The sequence below is a fragment of the Mesoplodon mirus genome (genome assembly GCF_964341445.2).
Source record: "Mesoplodon mirus genome assembly, chromosome: 2".
Taxonomy (NCBI): Eukaryota; Metazoa; Chordata; class Mammalia; order Artiodactyla; family Ziphiidae; genus Mesoplodon; species Mesoplodon mirus.
The window spans coordinates 145,429,246-145,453,790 of NC_138977.1; the positions used below are offsets into that span (position 1 = coordinate 145,429,246).

Here is a 24,545-nt window from a genome sequence, read left to right on the forward strand (position 1 = left end):
TGGCAAACTCTGCTATCTAACAAATAAAGCCTTGCAGTACATTTTGCAAGCATTAATCAGGCTTCGCATTGATAAAGAAAACCTTGTAGCAGGATAACAAAACCTCAGAGCACGCTCAGATTGCAGGCTTTAGAAACCCTCCGTATTACACCTGTGCAAGTACTTCCTGTTCTCCAACGATGTTTAAAAGTAGTTTGGTAAACGTCCCATAAGTCGCCATTTAGAAGCTAAACATTAACTTTCTAAATTACTACTACCAACCAGAAACCACCAGCCCAAAGATTCTCACGAATCATCTCTTCTCCAAAGAGGGCAACATAACTACCTGGACCCCTTTCAAAAGCTGCTGCTCGGGAGAGGCAGTGGCTTGAAAAGTGAGGGGCAGGCGCCAGGTAAGCGTAATATTCATAATCCCAATGCAGTAAGCGACCCAGCAGGATCCCAGGTTCTGCCCCTGGCCAGCCCTCAAACACAGCAGCAACTAATAACCACGACCCAGTAAGTACAGCACCTCCTCCCTTCGCGCGCGCCTCCAGCCTAGCCAAAGGCATCTCCGCCAGATCCCGGACGCGGCGGGAAGGAGGCGGGGAAGCTGCGTGACCTCGGGCGCTAGAACCCGGGCAAAGAGCCCTGAGTCTGCCCCGAGGAGGGTGGGGTGGGGGAGGAGGTCGCGGGGCTGCGAGGGGAGAGACGAGGCCTGGGACTGGAATGAGGGTCTCCGAGTCAGGCCCATGGGGGTAGCAGGTCGTTGGACCTCCATCCAGGGACTAGTTTTGGAGACTTACCTTGAGCTCTGCCCTTTTAGAGAGGGGAGCGTGCGGCTCAGGTAGAGAAATACGGGCCTTCTACCTCCCGCTGGCCCAGCGCCGCCTCAAGCTGACAACAGGCTGACACACCAACAGCTGCCACCGTAACCGGGGCTCACCGAGAACTAGAGCAGAGGCGACTGATCTCCGCCGCCCAAAGCGCGATCCTGCGCACAGAGCATGCGCACACGCCTCAACACTGCCAGTCAGGGCAGCGACACCTGCGATCAACAGGTCCTGGGAGCCCCGCCCCAATCCCCGCCTCGCCCCCGCCCCGCCTCCTCAGAGCTAGCCCCGCCTTCATGCTCAACGAGCTGGCTCCGCCCCCGCACGCGATTTCCCGGCTTTCCGGACCTGCCGAACTGTGTTCCCGCGGGGGTTCGCTGGGGCGCGCGATCCAGTTGACTTACTCGGAGGCGCAAGATCCCGCGAGAGCAGGAGCTTGACCATTTTTCCTAAGGCGGGAGCGGAGTGCTGTGGCTTAGCTGTTGGAGGAAGGTGGCTGCAGGTTCGTCTTTGTGGTGTAGAGGGGAGGAAGGGATAGCTCCTCAGGTGGAGGTGGTTATTCCCATGCTATTGGTCGTTTGTTTATTCAGTATTTTCTAAGCTCAGGGACGCGAATCCACCAAGGACTGGGCTTTAAGTTAGGAATTGTTACCTCAGAGAAAACAACCTGTACTGCCTGGCCTCGAAACCCTTGCGAATACGCAGTTCTCTTTAGCATCTGTTTGCAGTTAAATGACTTCCATTGGTATGAGGGTATATCCCCCAGCTGGTTGTTTCGTGACTATTAATAAATCGAAAGCCTTAATAAACACGTTGACCCGGTTAATGGTTAATATGTGGTGAGAAAAATGTGGCTGCCTCCTTACTGTGCTTTGAACAGGTTTTAAGTTGCAAGCTAATGCTTGGAGAATGGGCTAAACTTTGTTTTGGAATACCTTGTTTCTTAGGAACAGTAGTAAATGAAAAACCCACTGTCTACAGATCCCTCTCAATAAGTAGTAAGGTTTTGGAACTCATTTCAAAGCTGTTGCAGGTACAACATAGAGATTATAAAAACTGGTTTAACTAAACTCGTAGGTAACTCTAAACGTTTATTTGAAGAAACAGAACGAAGAAACGTTTTAGGTCGGTATAAGCGAAGAGTACCTGGGACTGAATCAATGAAAATTTATTGAACATTTAATGTTCCCTTCACTGAATTGAGCACTCAAGAAAATACAATGAAATTTCAGACATGGTTCTTGCCTTCAGGAAATTTAAAACGTTTGGAGAATGAGGGAAAAAATACTCTACATTTAAAAAATAACACCATTAATTCTACCCTTGGTTTCCTTAGTGCCACTTTCTCCAGGTTCTGCAACTACCTCTTTGATGAACTTTAAATATTTTTCTTCTTATGTGTGCCCTCTGTGTTTCCAAACTATCCATTTTCTTTTGTTGTTAGTCCTCTTGTCTCCTTGAGCAATCTCTTTCCCATGATGGACTTACCTACTAAGTATCCTGGGCACCATGGACTCCCAAATGTATACTTCAGGTTAGACACTTTTTTTTTTTTTTTTTTTTTTTTTTTTTTTTGCCGTACACGGGCCTCTCACTGTTGTGGCCTCTCCCATTGCGGAGCACAAGCTCCGGACGCGCAGGCTCAGCGGCCATGGCTCACGGGCCTAGCCGCTCTGCGGCATGTGGGATCTTCCCAGACCGGGGCACGAACCCGTGTCCCCTGCATCGGCAGGTGGACTCTCAACCACTGCGCCACCAGGGAAGCCCCAGGTTAGACACTTTTAAGCAACAGCATCTTCGTTTGGATTTCATATAGGTACTTAACTATGTCCCAGATTGACATGGGCATCTTTACCATTCCCTATTCTTACTGCCGTATTTCTTCCCACCCATCTGGAACCTACCCTGCTTTCATTCCCTATTTCAGATAATAGCACCCAGTTGCCCAAGTCAAGAATCCATGGGTACCACTATATTACATTTCCTTCATTTCCTCTATCCTAATATCAAATTCTATTGACTCATCTCCTTAATGATCTCTCAAATCCACCTCTCTTTTTAATCTCCATTCTCACTGTCTTAATCCATCTAGTAATCATCTCTCCTAACTCATCTCCCTTGACTATTGCAATAGCGTCTAGTTATTTCTTTCCCACTCCAGTCCAACCTCCAGCCTATTAGTAGTTTTTCTAACATGAAAATATAATCGTGATATTCCTCACCAAGATTTTTTCAGGGGCCCCCATCCTCTTCATGATCTGGCCCCAGACTGTTAATCTCATCTACCATTCTTGCCCATTTACTCCACACTAGCTATACTGAACTCTTTGCACTTCCTTGATTCTACTAGGTTCTCTCAAGATCCTTTAGGTCTCAGTTGAGTACTTATTTCTTCCCTGGAACCTTTCATAACTTCCTGAAACAGACTTGCCCTTCTTTTACCATTTCTGGACTTATTTATATTATAACAATTATGTTGTACTATATTTCTTTGCAAATGTAACTGACAGCACTCTTGAAAAATAATTTGGACTGTGGATAATGAAGATTCATACTATCTCCCTTCCTCATTTCAAGATTATAGAAGAATGTCCTTCAGTTCACCTTGCTCAAGAATTTGACTAAAGGCTTCCGTGGTGGCACAGTGGTTAAAAATCCACCTGCCAATGCAGGGGACACGGGTTCGACCCCTGGTCCAGGAAGATCCCACATGCCACAGAGCAACTAAGCCCGTGAGCCACAACTACTGAGCCTGTGCTCTAGAGCCCACGAGCCACAACTACTGAGCCCACGTGCTGCAGCTATTAAAGCCCACGCACCTAGAGCCCATGCTCCGCAGCAAGAGAAGCCACCACGGTGGGAAGCATGTGCCCCACAACAAAGAGTAGCCCCCACTCCCCGCAACTAGAGAAAGCCCGCACACAGCAACGAAGACCCAACGCAGCCAAAAATTAATTAATAAATTTTAAAAAAAATTGACTAAACCCTGACTGTACACTTTTTTAATCGTGTAATTTCAAACTTTCTACCAGTTCTTGCCATATCTAAGTACTGAGTTTTAAATAATAGACTTATAATAGGTCACAAGTTAAGCATCAAGAGGGCAGCCTGAAGCAAACAGATGGAAAAAAGGAAAATTGACAGTACACCGCATTTTAGGGCAGGAGTTGCTCCTAGAAAACTTTGTAGTTAGAAATGTCACAACATAGGTTTTAAATGTATTGCCTCTGAGAATTACTGTTTGTCCTTGGGAGATATGTGTGTATGTTTGATTCAATAGTTATTTGTTGGGTGGAACCAAATTAATAAAAATGTCTGCACCTCGCACTGGCTTGAGATCATGAAAGGGAGTAGAGTTGGAATGCCAAAGATCATCTTACACTGTTTGAATGAGGCCTACCCAAAGATTACATCATCAGCACCACCATACTTAAACACCTCTTAACTATTATTCTGGAGTGATTATAACTCAGACTTTGGGAGATGTACCATCTTGAGGATATATTCATCCTATCACTGATAAGTGGTAAGAGTAGCAATATTCTGTCCTGAGGAGCTGTGATCCAATAGTTCCAGGAGGTAATCAACATCTAAAGGCGTGGCAAAGCATGAATCAGCTGGGTGGGGTAAAGTGAAATACAGTATAGAGAAATAGCTGAATGGCTCCCTCGGGTTTGGATACGAGGCAGACTCCTTTTTTCCTAAATGCATCAAGGAAATATTGACAAGTGTTATTTTCTTAGTAAGCTTCTAGAGAGCAGGGACCATATTTTTTCATTGTTGTATTTCCAGGCAATGAGCCTTAACAAATGTGTTCAGCGGATAGAGTGAAAAACTGGAAGTTTTGTTGATTTTTTAGAGAATAGAGACATCTATGTGGACGAAAATTGTTGGAGAAAGCTTCTGTGGGAGATCAGATATGAGCTTCAGCTTGGAAGGTTCATAGGTAGGCATATTTGAAGGCACTGAGGAGGAAACATGACTACTTCAAGAGCAAAGTTTTAGAAACAGGAATGAACAAGGCCAATGCAGGGCTATAATAGGAAGCCTTTATAAGTTCTTGAACAGGTTGTTTAGTTTGGAATTATATACAGAAGATTTGTAGAGGAAATTGTAGTTAGGCAAGAAGATGAGCTAAGCCAGTGCAATTCCAGAGAAATCTTCAGTCTGTGACTTGATGATGAGGCCAACCAGAAAAATCTAGTTACAGTTGACCACTTTGTCCTTGACTCACCTCCCAGTTTTTGTAACACCATCCTCTTTCATGGCTTTCCTCCAACCTCTTTGGTTGCTCCTTTTCATACTGTTTTTCTCTTATACTTTCCAGTCTACTTTTATCTTCTAAATGAAGATAAATAATGTTCCACAGTGCCTGGTCCTGAGATCTCATTTATCCACATGGTTTTAAATCTATTTCCCACACAAGAGCCAAAGTAGCCTATTGTAAATGTCAACGTGTTACTTCCCAACTTAAAATTGTTCAATGGCTTACTATTTACATAAAATAAAATCCAAATTCTTGCCAAGGCCTACAGACCCCTGAATGGACTAATGATCTATCCTTACTTCCCTAACAGCATCTCATGCTATTCAAGGATTTTACATTCTTTATTCCCTTTGCCTAGAACAGTGGTTCTCAACTGGGGATGATTTTTTTCTCCCAGGGGACATTTGACAAAGGCCAATACATTTCTGGCGGTCACAGTTAGGGTGGGGAAGGGGTGCCACTACTGGTATCCAGTTGGTTGAGGCCAGTGATGCTGCTAAACATCCCACAATGGACAAGACAGTCCCCCACAACAAAGAATTGTATGGTCCAAAATGTCAATAGTGCCAAGGTTGAGAAACCCTGACCTACAGCACCTTCCCCTGAGTCTCCAAGTGGCTGACTCCTTTTCATCCTCTATACTTTAGTTTTAACTTCATCTTCTTGGAAAAGTCATCCTTGACCTAGAACTCCCTGTTTATCTCTATCACAGTGTTCTGTTTATTCATCTCATACCATTTTTCACAACCTGTTATTATTTAGCTTATTTATTTACTTATTTGTTTATTGTCTTCCTCACTATCTAGGAAGAAGATCCCATGAAAGACCTCTCTCTTGATCATCATTCTTTCTGTAAAGTCTAATACAGTGGCACAGAGTAGGCATCAGTAAAGAGTTGTTCGACACCTGAATCTGTATCTACAATAAGTCACTGAATGGAAACTTAACAATAAGGCTTTCTTTTCTTCTTTTTCTTTTTTTCTGTAAAATTAAAATATGCAGTTACCAAGAGTGAAGACACGTGGAAAGAAGTTGTTGTCACTAAGAGTGTCTTCTGGAAGGCTCCTGGTCTGTGGTCAGTATTCAGATGTGTTCCACGAATACCCTTCCTTCCTAAGTAGCTTCTCACAATCAGAACCAGAAGTAGAGTCATATTATGGCCAAATTAACTAATGTCTGTGACACGATAAAAATCTGGAAAGAAAAAAATAAGGGAGAATAGAACCAAAAATGAGGTAAAATTATAATATTTTTGATCAAGTGATCTCTAAGTTTAGAAGACTTAATTTTTTAATATATGCACATCTAAAAAAGCCATTTCAAAGATGTATTTAGAAGTGCCTGGTTATTATACGTTTTAGTTATTTCAATTAAGAAAATATGTATTGTGGACATACATTGCTTTGTCTTTTCCTGCTTTTAGTAATCCACACCACTAAACCACAGGATGGGCACAACTCCATGTGGGGCATTTCACCATTTTCTGGCTCTGGTGATTGGTATATGGGTGATTCATGCTAATCAGCATTCTTTCCCAGGAGTTTTCAAATTAGAGCTTACAGGAAAGATCCCTTTTTTCTCTGATTGCAAAGCTATAAAACTGTGAGCTCAGAGTTTCTTGTGGCAAGGTGCCTTGTCATTTATAGTATCTGGTCTGAAAGAATAAGGCGGATATGGGGAGAGAGGGGAGAGAGAGAGTCCCTGAAGGTTCTCTATCCTCTTATAAAATAGGTAATTCAGTAATTGAGTGTTCTCTGGACTCCTCAAAGCTCTGCAGCATGACATGTTGTTAAACATCAGAAGATCAAATTCAATATCCATGGCATCTCAGCCAGCTCTTCATTAGGCAAAACTTTACTGGCCTTACATCTCAACCTTTCTAAGCCTCTGATATACTAGAGTCGACATTAGCTAGTTAACCACAGTTAGTAGTTTAGCCAATAACCTTAATTTTTGCTGACTTATTGTCAGCTTAGGCAATTTCATTACCTTTGTTATTTCACTTTGAAGCATCCTAATTTTCTTATCTGTAAAATTGGAATGAGAAATAATGCTTATATATGATGTCTTTTGATGGTGCCCCAGATATAAGCAATTGTAAAGTCTTATACTGTGTTATTATGGCCATTAGTGTTGTTATTATGATTACCAATACTGCTGTCATCAATGATAACGTGATGCTATGAGAACCTATGTATTGTTTTTCTTGCCGTAATAGGTATTTTATTACATGTATTTTATTACAATCTCAAAGATGCAGGAGGCTTTAGATTCCATCTGTCCAGCCTCCCACTCACTAAAGGATCATCCCTGCTGGTGGTTGTCCAATGTCTGTTCAAATATGGTGACAGTGATAGAAAACCTGATGCTTTGTGGGGCATCCTGTTCCTTTTTAAGACTTTTTTAACTATTAAGAAATTTTCATCACAGTGAGTTGAACTTCACCTTCTAGTAATTTCTACACACTGGTCTTATTTTCTGTCCTTTATAGCAACAGAAATCTATATTCTCTTTTCCATAAGATACTATTGAACTTTGAAAACATCTTTTGTGTTTTCAAGCTAAAAGTACTCAGTTCTCTCAACAATTTTTTGAAGGCCTAGTAAATATTAAACTAATCCACTCATTCATTCATTCATTCATTATACTTCACCTTATCCTACAAAGATTTAAAGTAAATTCTAAAAAATAAAATAAAATGAATTCTAGTATATAACATAAAACAATGGTCAAATGTAAATAAGAAAAAGAATCAGAGCTATGGGAAATTAAAATACAAGTAGAATGTAAAGAATGAGAACTAAAGAACATAAATATGCATGAGCCTATGGCTTAAATTTATTTGAATCAAAAGTGAAAAAGATATTTAAGTTATCAGTAACAGGAAGACATTTTTCTGTCATCGTCTAAGATGCTTTTTCCTCTACGTGGGCCTTCATCTAAGGAGGCTCTTACCTATGTTCACTGACAGTGGACTCATCAACATGTCCCTGGAAAATGCGGTAACAGTCTTCATAATCCATGAAACTGAATTCAGGATTCACTTTTGTTGTCAACTTCTGAAAAAATGTGGTGCCCAAAAATCAAAACAGTTTTTTGCAATTAGCTTGATTATGGTTTGGGGAAATTATTTCCTTTTTTGGTTCAGACACTGTTTTTATCAGGACAGTTTAAGTAAGATTGTTTTAACCTATTTTGTAACTATGTCACTTCGTTAGCCAATATAAGTTTATGTTCAAAATACTAAATTTTTTGTTCCATTATTTTGTTTTTATGAATTGGCATTAAGCTGAGTTTCACAAATTTTAATGCCATTAGTTTTTTTGGACACAAATGCTTATATTGCCTCAGAACATAAGCATCTTCATCATCTGTTTCGTTCATTTCTTTAAAACATCCTATTAGGTTTTGAAGTTTTAGCCCATATTTCTTAAAATTCACTATTCTTCCTCAGTTTTTATATTGCCAGAATTAATGATATCTTCTTTGTCTGCAGCTAAATCATTGAGGAAAATGTTAATGAAGGCTGGATTCCTGACATTCAGCTCCAGCTGTAGCCCACGTTAACCCTCATGGCAGCATTAAAATTGTTTAGAAAGCCAAGTAGAGACCATGTTTAAGGGCAACATGGTATCATAAAAGAGCATGGCCTTTAGACTTGGACAGACTTATGTCCAAATCCTGACTTTACCATTTACTGTTTGTGCGACCTTGAGCAGTTATTAGCTACTCTAAAACCCAGTTTCCTCATCTGTACATAGCAAGGTGTCCTAGCTAATCCCTAACTGGCTTGCTGTTGACAGGATTAGTAGGATTGCCACCACTGTGGGCATTTATTTGCATGTTTTTTTTTCTATCAACGTTTTGTAATCTGAGAGAAAGAATGAAAGAATTGCTTACGTTCAGAAGCAGCATAAATTGATAGAATGCATGGTGAGTTATGGAACTCTTTTGCTCTCAAGGAGCTGAGCCTGTGGGAGGGCAGCTCACCTCTTTTAACCTCTTAATCCATAAAGGAAGGGATTGAGCCACGTGATTCTAAACGCTGAAGATGTGAAATAGGGCCTTTTCCCAGTTGTTACTTAATTCCAAAATACGCCACGAACTAAGTGTTTTATGCAAATTACATTATTTAACTTTCCTAACAACCATAAAATATTAATATTTAGATATTATTAATATCCTTATGTTAGAGACTGTGAAAGTGGGGTACCTAGTACAGTGTCTGGCATATAGGAGGCACTCAATAAGCAAACTGAATGACTAAGTAAAGGAACTTATCAGTTAAGTATGACGTCTGGTCACAGCCATGGAAATACAGTAGAGTAAGTAGGAATGAGGAAGGCAATATGTGCCGTACTAACAGATCCAGAATTAAAGGCTGAAAACATCTAGGTTTTGATTGAAAGCCTAGGATTCACTAGGATTTTTGTGCATTAGTATAATTTCTCTTTAATTTTTTTCAAAACCAAGTTTTGTGGGGTTTTTTTGCGGTACGCGGGCCTCTCACTGTTGTGGCCTCTCCCGTTGCGGAGCCGGACTTGCAGACTCAGCCTGAGCGGCATGTGGGATCCTCCTGGACCAGGGCACGAAACCGTGTCCCCTGCATCGGCAGGCGGACTCTCAACCACTGCGCCACCAGGGAAACCCCGAAAACAAGTTTTATAACGTTTTATTTATACAGTTCTTCAGAATCTTAGAGATAAAGAGGATCTGAGAGATTAGTTTGCTAAAATCCCTCACTGTACAGATGATAACACTTAAGCTCAAGGAGGTAAAGTTACCTAGGCTCATGCTAGACACTGATAGAAGCAGGGCTAAAATTCAATTCCTAGTCACAGAATTTTCCTGGTGTGAAATATTTTCCCTGAAATATTCTGAAAGTTTCATAAGAGATAGTACTCTTTTGTTTCTTAAAGTGCAATCAGATTTCTTCTATATTCAAATACTGGTAATAAACATATTTGACACCTTTGTGCCCTTCTGAAAGACACGGGAAGGGGAACATAAGGAAGAAGTCAAGAGCACTTCACAGGAAAAGATTTTCTTTTTCTCAATTGTGATATCTGTGGTAGTACTCTGACTTTATGAAAAACACTATGGCGTTTGGAAATTTACCAAACTTACTTTCCTACCTCTTGGGACTCTGACAAATCTAAGACTCTGTGGCGTGTGTGTGCGTGCACACACACACACAACTATATATCTTAGACTGACTTGTTTTTGAGGTAGTTCTTCAAGAAATACAATAGTAAAATAACACCATATCTTTTGCTCATAACATATTGGCTAAAGCCATGAACCCAAAGGAAGTTGCCCTGGAGAGCAATTTTCTTTGTAAAGATGACAAAAATATTAAGGGCACCAGTGTTTTCAAGTTGAACTTCCTTGTTGAAATTCACTTCACAGTCAAAGGAAAAAAAGGTTTACTTTTTAATACAGTAATAAAATTGTTGGAAAGTATTCAGTGATAGAAATAATTCAAAGAAGTATAGGTAAAGGCAGAAGTTTTAGAGTATTTAATTTCTTTATTTCTTAACTGTTAGTGCTCTTGAGTTTTTTAGTCTCTTATCTGTAAAACAAACCCTCAAACTGAAATTGTGCTGGAGGAAAAAACAAACCAACTCTTGGCAAGTAATATCCCTGGAATGTGTGTAATGCCATTTTGTACATTTTTAAATCAAGGTTTTCTGATTAAATTGTTTTCTACAAGTTTTGTTCTGCTACTGTTTCAAATGCTTTTAATTCTGAATAACTATTTATCAAATTAGTTATAATAGTTTTGATGTGATGGAGAAAAGCCATTCCACTTGCTATTAACAGTGCTGACTTTTACATTTTAAACAGCATTTAGTAGTAGGTACAACAGTAACTTTCAAACATTTTAGACTGCAACCTAGAATAAGCAATATATTTTACATTGTGATCCAGTTTGCATGAACATATATATAAAGCAAAATCAGTAGTTTCCTGAAATAATACTATTTCTATGAGTGATATGCTCTGATGTTTTCTTTTCCTTTATATTCTGTTTCATTTGAAAAGCTGCTGATCATAACCATCTAAGTTAATTTTTACACCACCTAACTGAACACAACTACAGTTTGAAAGACATGGACCAAGAGGTTTCTGGTGGAAGGAGCAATGTTTACAAAAAGCCTTTACTCTCTGGTTCCACATTTTATTAACATTACCCCAATTCAGAGCTTTATTTCTCTGTGGCTAATAAATAAGGTATACAAATTATCTAAGGCTATATTTATATAGATAAATATTAAATCATGTACAGTATGTTATGTCACCAGAAGGTGTGTGGTTTGTGGCCATCATCTGGATGATTGTGTTCTCCACTGAGATGGGAGAGAGAATAAGTTAGTGGGAGGAATGTTAGATCAGAAGCAGGACTCTTGGGTTCTAATTTTAGGCATGCAATGTGAGACTAAGCCAGTTCCTTAACTTTTCCGATCTAAGTTTCTATTCTGTAAATGAGGGAATTGATCTAGAGTATTTCAAGATAGAGTCTAATTCTAAAGTGCTGTGATTTTAAGTGTTTAAAGAGAGTTTAAACCAAAGAGAGTGTTTCGTTATGCTATTAACGTACTAGTGGGTTGTATTTGGTAAAATATAACTTTTTTGCTTATTCCTATTAAATCTTAAATATTAATATCCTTTTGGTATGCTAACAAGAGGACACTTAAGTAAACATCAGAGTATGGATTTGTACATAGTCTAGTACATAGTAATGCATAGTCTAATACATTATGATAATTATGGTCATTAACCATAATTAATATATTATACATATATGCATCTAAAAACATGATAATTATTCTGTATTGCTATGTGTCTTAGTCTGTTCAGGCTACTATAACAGAATACCATAGACTGGGTGGCTTATAGACAGCAGAAATTTATTTCCCATATTTCTATAAGCTGGGAAGTCCAAGAGCAAGTTGCCCGGTGAGAGCCTGCTTCCTGATTCATATTTGGCTATGTTCTCTCTGTGTACTCACATGGGGGAAGGGGCAAGGGAGCTTTGTGGAGTCTCTTTTACTAATCCCATTCATGAGGACTACACCCTTACCACTTAATCACCTCCTAAAGGCCCCACCTCCTAATACTATCACATGGAGGTTAGGATTTCACCATATTGATTTTAGGGGAGCCATGCACATTGTCTATAGTATTATGATAAGTTTAATGTGTTTTTAATAGATTTTGATGAGTTTGTGAGGAAACTTATTGTAATTAACCATAAACTATATCTACATCTCTTTCTTTGCATCAGAAGTAAAGAATGTTTTTTGAATAAATGTGGTCCATGTTTATGTTTGACTTTATGTTCCAAAATAACAACTGAGCCTCGAGTGCTGTATGGCTCAGAAGACAGCCTTGCCTTGCACAGGAGGCCTGGAACCTGAGGCAAATCAGTTGTGTTATAGAAACTTCATTAGCTCCAATTTTTCACATAGGTAGAAGTAAGGTAAAATAAATATTAGGAACTGAGTTTAAAATTAAGCTTAGAAAGTATTCCTGCTTTTTCAAGATAAGTTGGAAAAGAAGAAAAAGTTATTTCAGGTTGATTGTATTTAGGTGAATTTTTCATTATGTTAGCATCAGGTCATAGAGGAATCACCTCCTTTCCATGCTTATGATTACCAGATGCCTAATTTCTTTAAGCAACATGGAAACCCACCAGAGAAGGGGACTTGGGGTGATTGTTTTTATTCATTGTACTCTAGAGATGACTGTGCCAAAACATTAGGATTCCGGGGCAACATACTTCCTGATTTGAAATATTCCAAACAGGTATTTAAATGAAAAGCCATTTTAGTTAAAAAAAAAATGAACGATTATGTAGCCATCTGTCCATAGGAACTCCTTTCTGATTGTATAATGTATTTTCTAAAAAGGTAGTATATACTGATCAAGGAAAGTATCCACTATATCGGTTTTTTAAAATTCTCAAGTGACCTACAAAATATGTAAATGCTCACAAGAAATAGTACTATTTTAGCAAGATCCTAAAAAGTCTCCCATAATTGCAGTTTTGAGTCTGGAGAATAGAGCTGGCACAAGCTTATCCTAAAAAGTAGTCAGGCCACATTAGTGTTTCTGATTATGTATGTATTTAATATACTCATTGCGCCAACATATATTAGCCCCAAATCAGGATCAAATATATTTATCCCAAAGCAGTTCCAGTGTAACCTCTAATCTAACTTCATTCTAAATGCCTTTGCTTTCTTACTGCGTGATAATTTTTTATTTTGTTAATAATAATAGCTAACATGTATCAAGCATTTACAATGTATTGGGTAATATAATGTATAATATATAATTTTTAAGATAGATACTAATATTATCCCCATAATTAAGATACGTTTAACAAACTTTTATTGTTCTTTACTATATACCAGGCACAGAGGATACAGTAGTTAATAAAAAAGCAAAGTCTCTACCCTCAGAGAACATTCATTCGAGTGGGCGAGATAAATAATAAAGGAATAAATACATACATTGTGTGTGGCGGCTACATCTTGTGGATCTTAACGTAGTTGTCTGAGGGCCCCAGTTCTACTCCCTCTGACCTCCATCACTGCATTCTTGCTGAGCCTACCTTCCACAGTCTGCTCCCAGCCACTGAGGGACCATGACAGTGACCCTAAGGCAGACTTGTTTCTGGGAAACACCGGACCTTTCCTACAGGTGACTTGGGCTCACAGATCCTCCAACAGGCTTGCTGAATCTTCCCTAGACTGCTGGGCAGTCTAGAACATATCCATGCAGTTCCATCTGAGGTCCCTTGGGTCTCTCCCCGCCTTTCTTTGACTCTCTCCCCGCCTTTCTTTGACTCTCTCCCCATTTTCTCTCATGTGGGCAATTTTCCTAATAAAACTTTTGCAGGTTTACCCCGTCTTGGCATCTGCTCCTCAGAGGACCCAGACTAACACATTATGTTAGGGAGTAATAAGAGCTATAAAGGAAAAATAAAAGCACAATAAAGGGTTATAAGTGTGCTCTCTTTAGTAAGGGTGGTCAGGGAAGGTCTTAGGCAGAAGTGGCCTTTGAAACACATAAATGGTTGAGAAAACTTCCAGAGTAAAGTAAATTGCTTGAGATTATATTACTAATTTGTGGTAGATTAGCAGATTGCTGGCACATTTAAATACAACTGCTTTAATATGCAATTTATAAGTGCGTGTTGATAAAGAAAATGTAATGAGAGTTATCTATTTTGGGTGACAATTCACATTAGACAACTGATATAACAAAACTTCAAAGGGGGTAAGGAAGAGGCTCTAGAAACCATAGAATATCACAGTTATTTCCTTTCAGCCTGCTTCATTCTGGCCTTCCTTTTTTCCCCCTGTTCTTTTAGATTTATTTTGCTAGTGCTGCAGCTTCTATACCAATTATTCAATTAGTAATTGAATTTACCTTTTGTCCTTCTGACTCTTTCCAATTCTGTTTCCTGAGCTGTCTCCATCTCATACACTGCCTAAGTTGTCATTGAAATGTGCTTCAAAATATTACACAATCCAGAATAATAAGCACATTGTTTTTGAAACTGAAGTGTAACCTCTTAGAAATAATTTTCCCCCTCTTTGCCCATATGTACCAAATCTTCCTATTGAAATCACATTATATTGAGAAGTCAGAGAAAGTTTATATCCTGAGTTGAAATCTAGTTCTTTTATTTAAGGAATTCAAATAGGGACATACCCTTTTATTTATCTAATAATACTTCAGTGTGTAAGCCATTGAAATTCTTACACAATTTTACTTACTTTTTTCTTAGTTCTGAAAAGTTTAACTTTTTTAAACATAATTTTCTAAAAATCCTTTGATATATTTGTGAAGTGCTTTGATCAGTTAGTTTGGAATAGATTCCCCTTGCTTGTTTTGGCAAAAGCCTGGCACTCTTCCACCTTTCATAGAAAGTGAACTGCCCTTCTTCCTACAGAATAGAGCATGTGGAGGTTGAAAGTATTTTTCATAAGAAAAGGGGCATTCAGAGCAATACTTTCCTAAGCTTAATAAAAAGCAGTTGTGGCTGGGAAACTGCAATGATGTCATGTAAGTTTTATCTTGCATAAGCAGCAGAGTGAGGAAATTCCAGAATTAATAAGTCGGCTGGTACAGCTGTGCCCTGAGTTGGAAAGTTCAGGATGTTCTTTTCACACTCATGACTGGACATTCTGCTCCACTTTAGCCTTTGTGAGAATAATTGGCTCCCTCCATTTCCACGCTGCTAAAACATTTATAAATTGGTCTACTTAGAAAATGTAATATTTTAAGTGGATAAATGGTCATTTTGACTAAAAATTATTGTCCATATTTGCCTTGATTTTGTAATAGCTGATAATTAGTTATTTTAAGTTATCTAGTCCTTTCAAATACTGAGTTAAGAAATGGAAAATACCAGCCTTGAGAAATGATTGAAGGGAGTGGAGAGTTAAGAGCCAAGAATGAGGACTTCCCTGGTGGTGCAGTGGCTAAGACTCCTCACTCCCAATGCAGGGGGGCCTGGGTTTGATCTCTGGTCAGGGAACTAGATCCCGCATGCTGCAACTAAAAGATCCTGTATGCCACAACGAAGATCCGCGTACCACAACTAAGACCTGATGCAGCCAAATAAATACATATATATTTTTAAAGCCAAGAATGATCTAACTATTGCTGTAGTTGTTAATGCAGACCTAGTGTTATCCAGAAAACAATTGGCCAGCTGATCATCAAGAAATTGGCTAAATAAAATAGGAGATAAAGTTTTATGACCCAAAAGTCAGTCTGTTGAACAGTATAATGGAAATTCTTCTAAAGTTTTGAAAAGTAGAAAACATTTCCATTTAAAGGAATGTTTTTGGAGTGTTATCACACTAGATTTCGTTCAGCCTTATGGTTATTAGTGTTGTGCATTTCTGTCCTCTTTATTTCCTCTTCTTTCTCCCTTCTTTGCCCCTTACAGGGGAAAGAAAAAAAAAGTTTACATCGATCAGAAGTGTGCACAATGCTGAGCAGAAACAAGCAGGTTTAATCAGAGTATGCTTTTGTATTTCTCTAATTTCATAATTAAACATGCACATTGCTTGTTTGAAAGTCTGAAAGTTCAACTTTTTATGATTATGAGTGCCTGAATGACTTTAGAGGGTGACTCTAAAATTACTCAATTTATAGCTATATTTTCCCAAAATTAATATAATGGAGATTTTTTATTATTTGTCTAGACATAATAAAATAGTTTAAGGCTGAAATTATTCTGAAAGAGAAGTTATGAACCATGAGTTCTTAGAGCATATATTTTAGAGCCAGACTCACCTATTTCTTCTACTTTGGACCTAGAATTAAGCTAGTCACCTTAGTTCTCTGAGGCTCAATTTTCTTATATAAAATGGAGATTATAATACATTTCTCACAGGATAATCATGAAAATAAAATAATATTTAAAATATAGAGAATTCCCTGGTGGTCCAGTGGTTAGGACTCAATGCTTTCACTGTGGTGGCCTGGGTTCAATCCCTTGTTGGGGAATTAAGATCACACAAGCCATTCGGCGCAACCAAAAAGTAAAATAAAATAAAATAATACACATTAAATAGCCTTTATAAACCAGTGAGTATAGTGCTTGGCATTTAGTAGTCCATCAGCAAATATTATTTTCATTCATTTACTTTTAATTTTCTTTCTCCTTTATTTCATTTTTCATGTATACAAATGTGGGTGGAAAAAATGCCACAGTCTTTCTGCTGTTCTAAAAAGCCTATCATATTTCTTCAGACTTTGAAAGATTTAGCTGCTTTTTAGGTCAGTGGAAAACCCATTCAAAATTCCTTTCAAATTCTAATTGTGCAGCAACCAGATTGTGAAATTTGGCATTTCTAAAGGTGTCAGACAACTGAATTAGAATTAATAGACACTTCCAGGAAAGGAAGAAATACGATAGTGAGCAGAGGGCTATTCCATCATTTTCTAACCAATCTTAAAAAAGAAACTTAAGATTCCCCCTTTTAAAATTCTCCTTTATGATGTGGAGAATACTGTTCTATAACTAACATATTTAATTGCTGGCCCCTTTTCGGTGGTTGACAGGTGACACTGAGCATAGAGTTTAACTATTTGGAGATAGTTAAAATAATGCAATAAAATTTAAGTTTAATGAAAAATAGTAACATTTCAAATTGCTAATAAAGAACTAAACCATTTCATCAAAATGCATAATAGAATATGACTAATTTTTTATTTATTAAAAGATTAAAATGAACAAAAAAATGGCATGATGGGACCCTCATATCTAGAGTTATCATAGATGCCAACATTGTTATTTTAAAACAGGCAAATACCAAAACATAAATAAAACTAATATATCTTTTTTTTTTTTTTTGGCGGGCCTCTCACTGTTGTGGCCTCTCCCGTTGCAGAGCACAGGCTCCGGACGCGCAGGCTCAGCAGCCATGGCTCACGGGCCCAGCCGCTCCGCGGCATGTGGGATCTTCCTGGACTGGGGCACGAACCCGTGTCCCCTGCATCGGCAGGCAGACTCTCAACCACTGTACCACCAGGGAAGCCCAATATATCTTTTTTTAATATAACTTTATTTATTTATTTATTTATTTATTTATTTATTTATTTATTTATTTATTTATTTATTTTTGGCTGCTTTGGGTCTTTGTTGCTGCACGCAGGCTTTCTCTAGTTGCGGCAAGCAGGGGCTACTCTTCGTTGTGGTACTCAGGTTCTAGGCGCGCAGGCTTCAGTAGTTGTGACGCACGGGCTTGTTTTCTCCGTGGCATGTGGGATCTTCCCAGACCAGGGATCGAACCTGTGTACCCTGCATTGGCAGGCAGATTCTCAACCACTGCGCCATCAGGGAAGCCCAAGGTGTCTTTTTTTGGTTTTTTTGTTTGTTTTTTTATATTTCAATTTTATTTTATTTTTTTATACAGCTTGTTCTTATTAGTTATCAATTTTATACATATTTATGTATACATGTCAATCCCAATCTCCCAATTCATCCCACCACCACCACCCCTGCCACCCCCCGCTTCCCCCGAAACTAAGATATCTTAAAGATATACTTTAGATTATACAAATTCTCTACAGTGATAATATGCATAAGTAAGATACTGTTCCTTTCTAGGCACTGCATTTTTCATAAGCAAATTTGTAAAGACTAGAAGATGATCAAAACAACCACCAATTTCAACAGTATATGCAGATTCTTTTGTAAATATTCAATGTTGTTACACAGCATTTTCATTACTCTGTTATACACTTTCCTTCTTCCAGTCTCCTAAACTTAATGTGGTAGATAGTTTTCTATGGATAAGACATTTCTTCTCTGGTATAAACATCTATCACAGAACTTTTAACTGAATTGAAATGGGAAGAATTGATATTTATGTCTTACCAGTTCCATGGCATATATTTCTTCAACCATATTTTAAGATATATCTATAACTTTATATTAGTTTGAGTCTTTTATACAAATATATTAATATATTTCATGATAGATTTGTGCTATATTACTTTCAAATGCTTTCGTATTCTTCCATTTCTTGTTTTTATTTGTGTTTTATGGCATATACTCCCTAGTGCTTAAGGATTTGAGCAGAATTTAAAGATTCAGCAAAGAAAGCTGCCAATTCAAATTACACACTCTTTGTCCTCCCGTCGTATACGTATATTTATTTATATGTATATTAGCATGTATTTTGTCATTACTCTTCTAAAAATACATACATAAAGTTGAACCTAATCAACACACAACATTGTGGAACTTGAATTCCAAGTATACCTTGATCATGAAAACTGCAATAGTATGACGTTCTTTGAGTCATTGTCTCTCAGTCTCCTTGACTTAATACTAAACAAAAATAATAACCCAATTGAACTCTGGCGAATGCCATCTGGAACAATTACCTAATGATTCAAAGCACGTTGAAAAATACAAAGCACTTTAGAAATTCTAAGAATGACTAATGAAAAGACTTCATCTAGACAAGTTATTTTATCATGGAAGCTTGTCAGAAAAGAAGAACCCAACCCTTTTCTCCATCAATAATGTTTGTATATCAACTTCCATAGCTTTCATCCCTTTAAATAAAACTCTGAATTAATCTAAATATCTTGCACTATATTTTGATTCTAGATCCATTTGAAAAACTTATTCAGTAATATCTTATATTAAAGGCAACAAAAATGAAACCCTTTGCTGTCAGTAACTTTTCTGGACTTTCTCAGTGAAAAGGCTGGATTGCTTAGACCAGGTGAAAACAAGATTATGAATAAAGACAAGTGACTTAAAAGGTTTTAAAATAAGATTTTTAATTATTTATTAGATTTTGATCTGAGATTGAAATTAAATGTCATAAAAGGAAAATTGCTAAATTGCTATTAAATTATTGCTACTAATGAAGAGTGTAAGTGGCTTTGCAAGTAAGTAGAATAATAAAACAGCAACATTCACGTTCACAGGTTCTTGTGTCACATACAACTTTCTTTTCATAGGTCTTCTGATTCCGGTATGGTGGTATCCTCTGTAGGTTCAGTTGTTACCACTATAGGAATATTCTCAGATATCCATCCCTTAGGAGTCCTATTAAAGGACCGTCTTCCAGAAAGAGGATTGGCAAAGGCCATGAACCTGGGATCTGTTAGAAGTAGTAGGTCAAAATCTGGAACCTTAAATTTAACCATTTTTGATGCTTTTTCAAAACCTCCAAATGGGGTGGCAACTCTGTGAGAAATGAAAAGAAAAAGAATAAATTAATTAATATTCAAATTTATTTGACAGAAAATAGAAAACAATTTAATGCATGGTCTTATGGGCATGTTGTTGTGTTATATTCTTAGTAGTGTTTCAGTTTTTGGCCTCTGAGGCAAGCATTTCCATTCAAGGACCATGCCTTTATGATAAAACAGATATTTGATAATAAATTGGTGTAAAGTCCTTATGTACGTACTCTTAGTTTTGGACTGAGCTAATCTCTTCCCTGGACATCACAACGTTTCTTGCCTTTGCACCTTTGCTGACAATGTTATACTTGCTTAAGATATTTCCTCTGTGCCTCCTCTCCACCAGCCCTCACTCCCTTTCTTAACCAAATTCCTGTCACGTTGATTGTCTTATGTGAGTCATTTAGTGCTTATAATATGGTACTTTGTATTGTTAGCTTCTCTTTTTCAGAATACGATTTTGTTTGGGTCATCTGTGAATTATAAACTCTTTGAAGGCAAGAGGTATATCTTTGCATCTTTCCACCTCTATCTCAAAAACCTCAAAATCCTTCTACTCATCTGAATAAAGTCCACCTTCCTTACCTTGGCATCCAAGGTCCCATGTAACATCCTAGCTTCGTTTGATTTAGCCATTAATTATTCATTCACTCAGTGCCAGGCACAGTTCTAAGTGCTGGGGGTATACCAGTGAGCAATGTAGTCAAAGTCTAAGCTTTTATATTCTAGCGAAGGAGACAGACAATTAAAAAACATAAACAGAGTCATACAGAGTGAAGTAAGTCAGAAAGAGAAAAAAATACTGTATGCTAACACATATATATGGAATCTAAACTTTAAAAAAAGGTCATGAAAAACCTAGGGGCAGAACTGGAATAAAGATGCAGACGTAGAGAATGGACTTGAGAACACGGGGAGGGGGAAGGGTAAGCTGGGACAAAGTGAAAGAGTGGCGTGGACATATATACACTACCAAATGTAAAATAGATAGCTAGTGGGAAGCAGCCACATAGCACAGGGAGATCAGCTTGGTGCTTTGTGACCACCTAGAGGGGTGGGATAGGGAGTGTGGGAGGGAGATGCAAGAGGGAGGAGATATGGGGATATATGTATATGTATAGCTGATTCACTTTGTTGTAAAGCAGAAACTAACACACCATTGTAAAGCAATTATACTCCAATAAAGATGTTAAAAAAAATAGAAATTAGGGCTTCCCTTGTGGCGCAGTGGTTGAGAATCCACCTGCCGATGCAGGGGACACGGGTTCGTGCCCCGGTCCGGGAAGATCCCACATGCCGTGGAGTGGCTGGGCCCGTGAGCCATGGCCGCTGAGCCTGCTAGTCCGGAGCCTGTGCTCTGCAATGGGAGAGGCCACAACAGTGAGAGGCCCACGTACCGCGCAAAAAACAAAACAAAAAAGAAAAAAAACAGCAGTGGATTACAGATGAAAAAAAAACATGTAAGTCAACTATACGTCAATAAAAAACTAATAAATTTTAAAAATCATAAACATATAGACAAATATCCAATAATGACAAGAGCTATGAGAAGATTAAAATAGGATGATATAATAGGGCACAACTGAATGACTAGATAGGTAGAGAAGACATCTCTGAAGAGGTGACATTTAAACTGCCATCTGAAGGTCAGAAGTTAGCTATGGACCGTATGGCTGAAGCACTTCAGCATTTCAGGTAGAGGGAGTAGCTAATGCAAAGAATCTAAAGCAGAAATAATGTTGATCTTTTCAGGAAAAGAAAGAAGGCCTATCTTGTTAGACAGGTGAGGGGGATGGCAGAAAGGAGAGAGGACAGAGAGGTAGATTGTGTGGAACTTGGTCCAATAAGGAATATGGATTTCATTCTAAGTGTGAAAGGGAGCCATCATAAGGTGTTAAACAGGGGAGCGGTAAGTATAATCTGACTAAATTTTTATAAAGATCACTCTGGCAGCTGTTACTATTGAACAATTATAGGTGGACAAGAATGGACGAAGGGAAGATATTGTAGCAATTCAAGTGAGAAATTATGGCAGCTTGGATTTCAGGTGTTTTCCTTGAAGAAGTGGGTGGTTTCAAGATGTGTTCTATGGGTAGAGTCAACAGGATTTGCTGACAAATTGGATAAAAATTGTGAGAGAAATGTAGAAATCAAGAATTACTCCTAGGTTTAGAGTTTCAGCAACTGGCTGATAGAAGACAAAGAGGAACAGGGTTGGTGTATGTGTGGAAAAAATTACTTTGACATCCCAATGGAAAGGTCCATGCTGGTTTTTCCCTATTCACTTTCATATACCCTTTGTTCCAGTCAAACTGATACACTACTTGCTCTTTTCCTTATGTTTTCCAACCTCATTGCCTTTACAAATATTCATTTTTCTCTGCCTGGAGTGCTCTGACCCTTATTACTACATTTCTAAATCCCCTTTAAGTTCTTTAAGTTCTAAGTATGTTATATAAGTAATTTATATTTAAGTATTTAATAATTTAACTTTCTTCTTGAAGCTTTCCCTGATCTTCCACAGCCAGAAATAAGCTCTTTCTCCCCTAAGTTTTCCATGGACTCTATTTTTACCTCCCCTGTAACCCTATTTTCCATCTTTCATTATATCCACTAGTCTGTCTGTCATATTTCTTACCAGCCTGCACTCAAAGAGGACCGGAATTCTCTCTGATGTATCTTTGTAACTTACTCAATATATGTACTTGTATAATGTATTGTACCTAGAAGATTCTTATAAACATTTGGACAATGGAATTGGCAAGACTATATAGATTTTCCAGTATTGCAGAGACTATTTTAAAGCCTGGAAGAGATCTGATTTTCTTCAAAGCTCAATCACCTATGATCTTTCTTGAATATCTTAATTTCTGGGTGATAATAGTGAGGGACCGTGGAGTCTGATAAAGTAAGGAGAAAATGATTGATAGACTTTGAAAAGTGAGATGGTTTTGATGTGTGGAATGGAAACATTGTTGAAATAAAGAATAAATGAAAAATAAAGATAAAATGTGATAGAGAGTGGGATGCTTGAAATTGAGATTTTGAAGGTGATAATAGGTATTGGTAGTGACAAACATTAAGAAAAGCCAAGAGTGACTAAGGTGGGACTGAGAGACAGATCCTTAAAAGCAAGACAGTCAAGGACTTGAAAGGGCTGAGAGTTCAGTGTATTATTTACGTGGATACTTAAGCCACCAAAAAGTGATGACAGGAATAGTACTGGGGAAGAAGAGGGAGAGCCAGATAAGATCTTCAGTGTCCACAGAGTGGATAGGTGACCTCAAAAATGGCTGTAGCAGATGTAACTGTGTCATATAGTATAGAATCTCATGTCTTACTGGCCCATAATTTTCTTGTCTTCCAGTGTTTTGCTTCCTTCTGAAGAACAGTATGTTTTACTTTCTATTGCATCTGTTCTCAAGATAACTGACCTTATAATATTTCCCCCAAATTGCTGTAGAAGATATGGATAAAAACAGATCACTGACTGATGCAGTAACCTCAGTCTAATGTAGTATTTCAGCAATCATATCAGTATAGACTTTCACATCCAGGGCCTAAAACCATTACTCTGGAGGTGAGAGAGATTGTTTAGGAAAAGAACTTTAAGAATTTAGATCATCAGTCAGGTGCTTTATGACTGATAAACTTCAGAAGGCATAGTAATAAAGCTAATATTTATTGACAGGGTACTGTGCACCTGACACTGTTTTAAGTGCTTCTCAAACTCTTTTGGTATAGGAATCACCTTGGGATCTTGTTGAAGTACAGATGCTAATTCAGTCAATCTAGTGTGTGTCCTGAAATTCTGCATTTCTAACCAGTTCCCAGGTGATGCCAGCACAGCTGGTCTGACCACACTTTGAGTACCAAGCTTTACATGATTGTCTCATTAAATTCTCACAACAACCTTATGAGTTGATTCTTTTTATATCGCCATTTAATGGATGAAACTGAAGCACAGATAGTTAAATGACTTGCCCAAAGTTACCCACCTAGTAAGGTGTAGAATCAGGATTTAAATCTAGGCATCCAAACTCACTGAAGGCCTTCTCTTCTATACTACCTTATATCGTACCCGCACAAGATAACTCTTAAGGAGTATTGGGCCTTCTGAGATCACTTCCTAAGTAGAGCAGTATATTTAGGAACCTCAACCACTTGGCTGTGTCTAAATGGTGTCAAACCAGGTTGCTGTCACATTCGTGGTGTAACTAGGTGATTAATATCCCACATTTTGTCATGTGATTTAGTGAATTGAAGAGTCTCTATGACTCAAATTTGACTCAGTACATAAGTAAAACTTATTCTTGGATGTCCAAGACAATATTTTGTCATTTTAGAAATTTACCACTGTAAATTAATAGTTTGTTCATTTGTTGATTCATTCATTTATTCATCTGATGAATTACTGATTGCTTATTATATCTAGACACTCTGCTATATGCTAGGAATTCAAACATTGTAATAAGTCTTAACCTCAGTGAACTCACAGACAAGAGAAGAGTGAAACGTGAGGGGGGAAAAGACACGTATGGACCAATATAGTTACTTTAAGGGAAAAATTTCCTGAATACAGAGGAGCTTAGGGTAAAGTTTAGAACCTGGGATCAGGACCCACCACATAATTTTGTAGGGCACAGTGCAAAATGAAAACTCGAGCCCCTTTGTTAAAAAATTGTTAAGAATTTCAAACATTAAAGCAAAACATTAAACCAGCCATG

General features: G+C 38.0%; 2 protein-coding genes and 1 long non-coding RNA gene across 5 annotated transcripts in view; 1 reads left to right on the plus strand and 2 right to left on the minus strand.

Moving 5' to 3' along the window:
• Positions 1–1,011, minus strand: part of USP53 (ubiquitin specific peptidase 53) — a 70,114-nt gene extending 69,103 nt beyond the window's left edge. The window contains exon 1 of one of the 2 annotated variants that reach the window (XM_082645846.1): positions 786–1,011. The gene's annotated coding sequence lies outside the window, so the exon portion shown is untranslated. The remainder of the gene's footprint in view (positions 1–785) is intronic. The other variant, XM_082645845.1, reaches the window with a different exon arrangement.
• An 83-nt stretch (positions 1,012–1,094) lies between these two features.
• Positions 1,095–24,545, plus strand: part of LOC309791534 — a 196,675-nt gene continuing 173,224 nt past the window's right edge. Inside the window, exons 1-2 of the long non-coding RNA XR_014291518.1 lie at positions 1,095–1,314; positions 6,082–6,154. This is a non-coding gene — a long non-coding RNA (uncharacterized lncRNA). The remainder of the gene's footprint in view (positions 1,315–6,081; positions 6,155–24,545) is intronic.
• Positions 19,304–24,545, minus strand: part of MYOZ2 (myozenin 2) — a 35,638-nt gene continuing 30,396 nt past the window's right edge. For both annotated transcript variants that reach the window (XM_082600318.1, XM_082600317.1), the window contains exon 6: positions 19,304–19,819. In XM_082600318.1, coding sequence (XP_082456444.1) covers positions 19,585–19,819 — 235 coding nt within the window. In that variant the 3' untranslated portion in view covers positions 19,304–19,584. The remainder of the gene's footprint in view (positions 19,820–24,545) is intronic.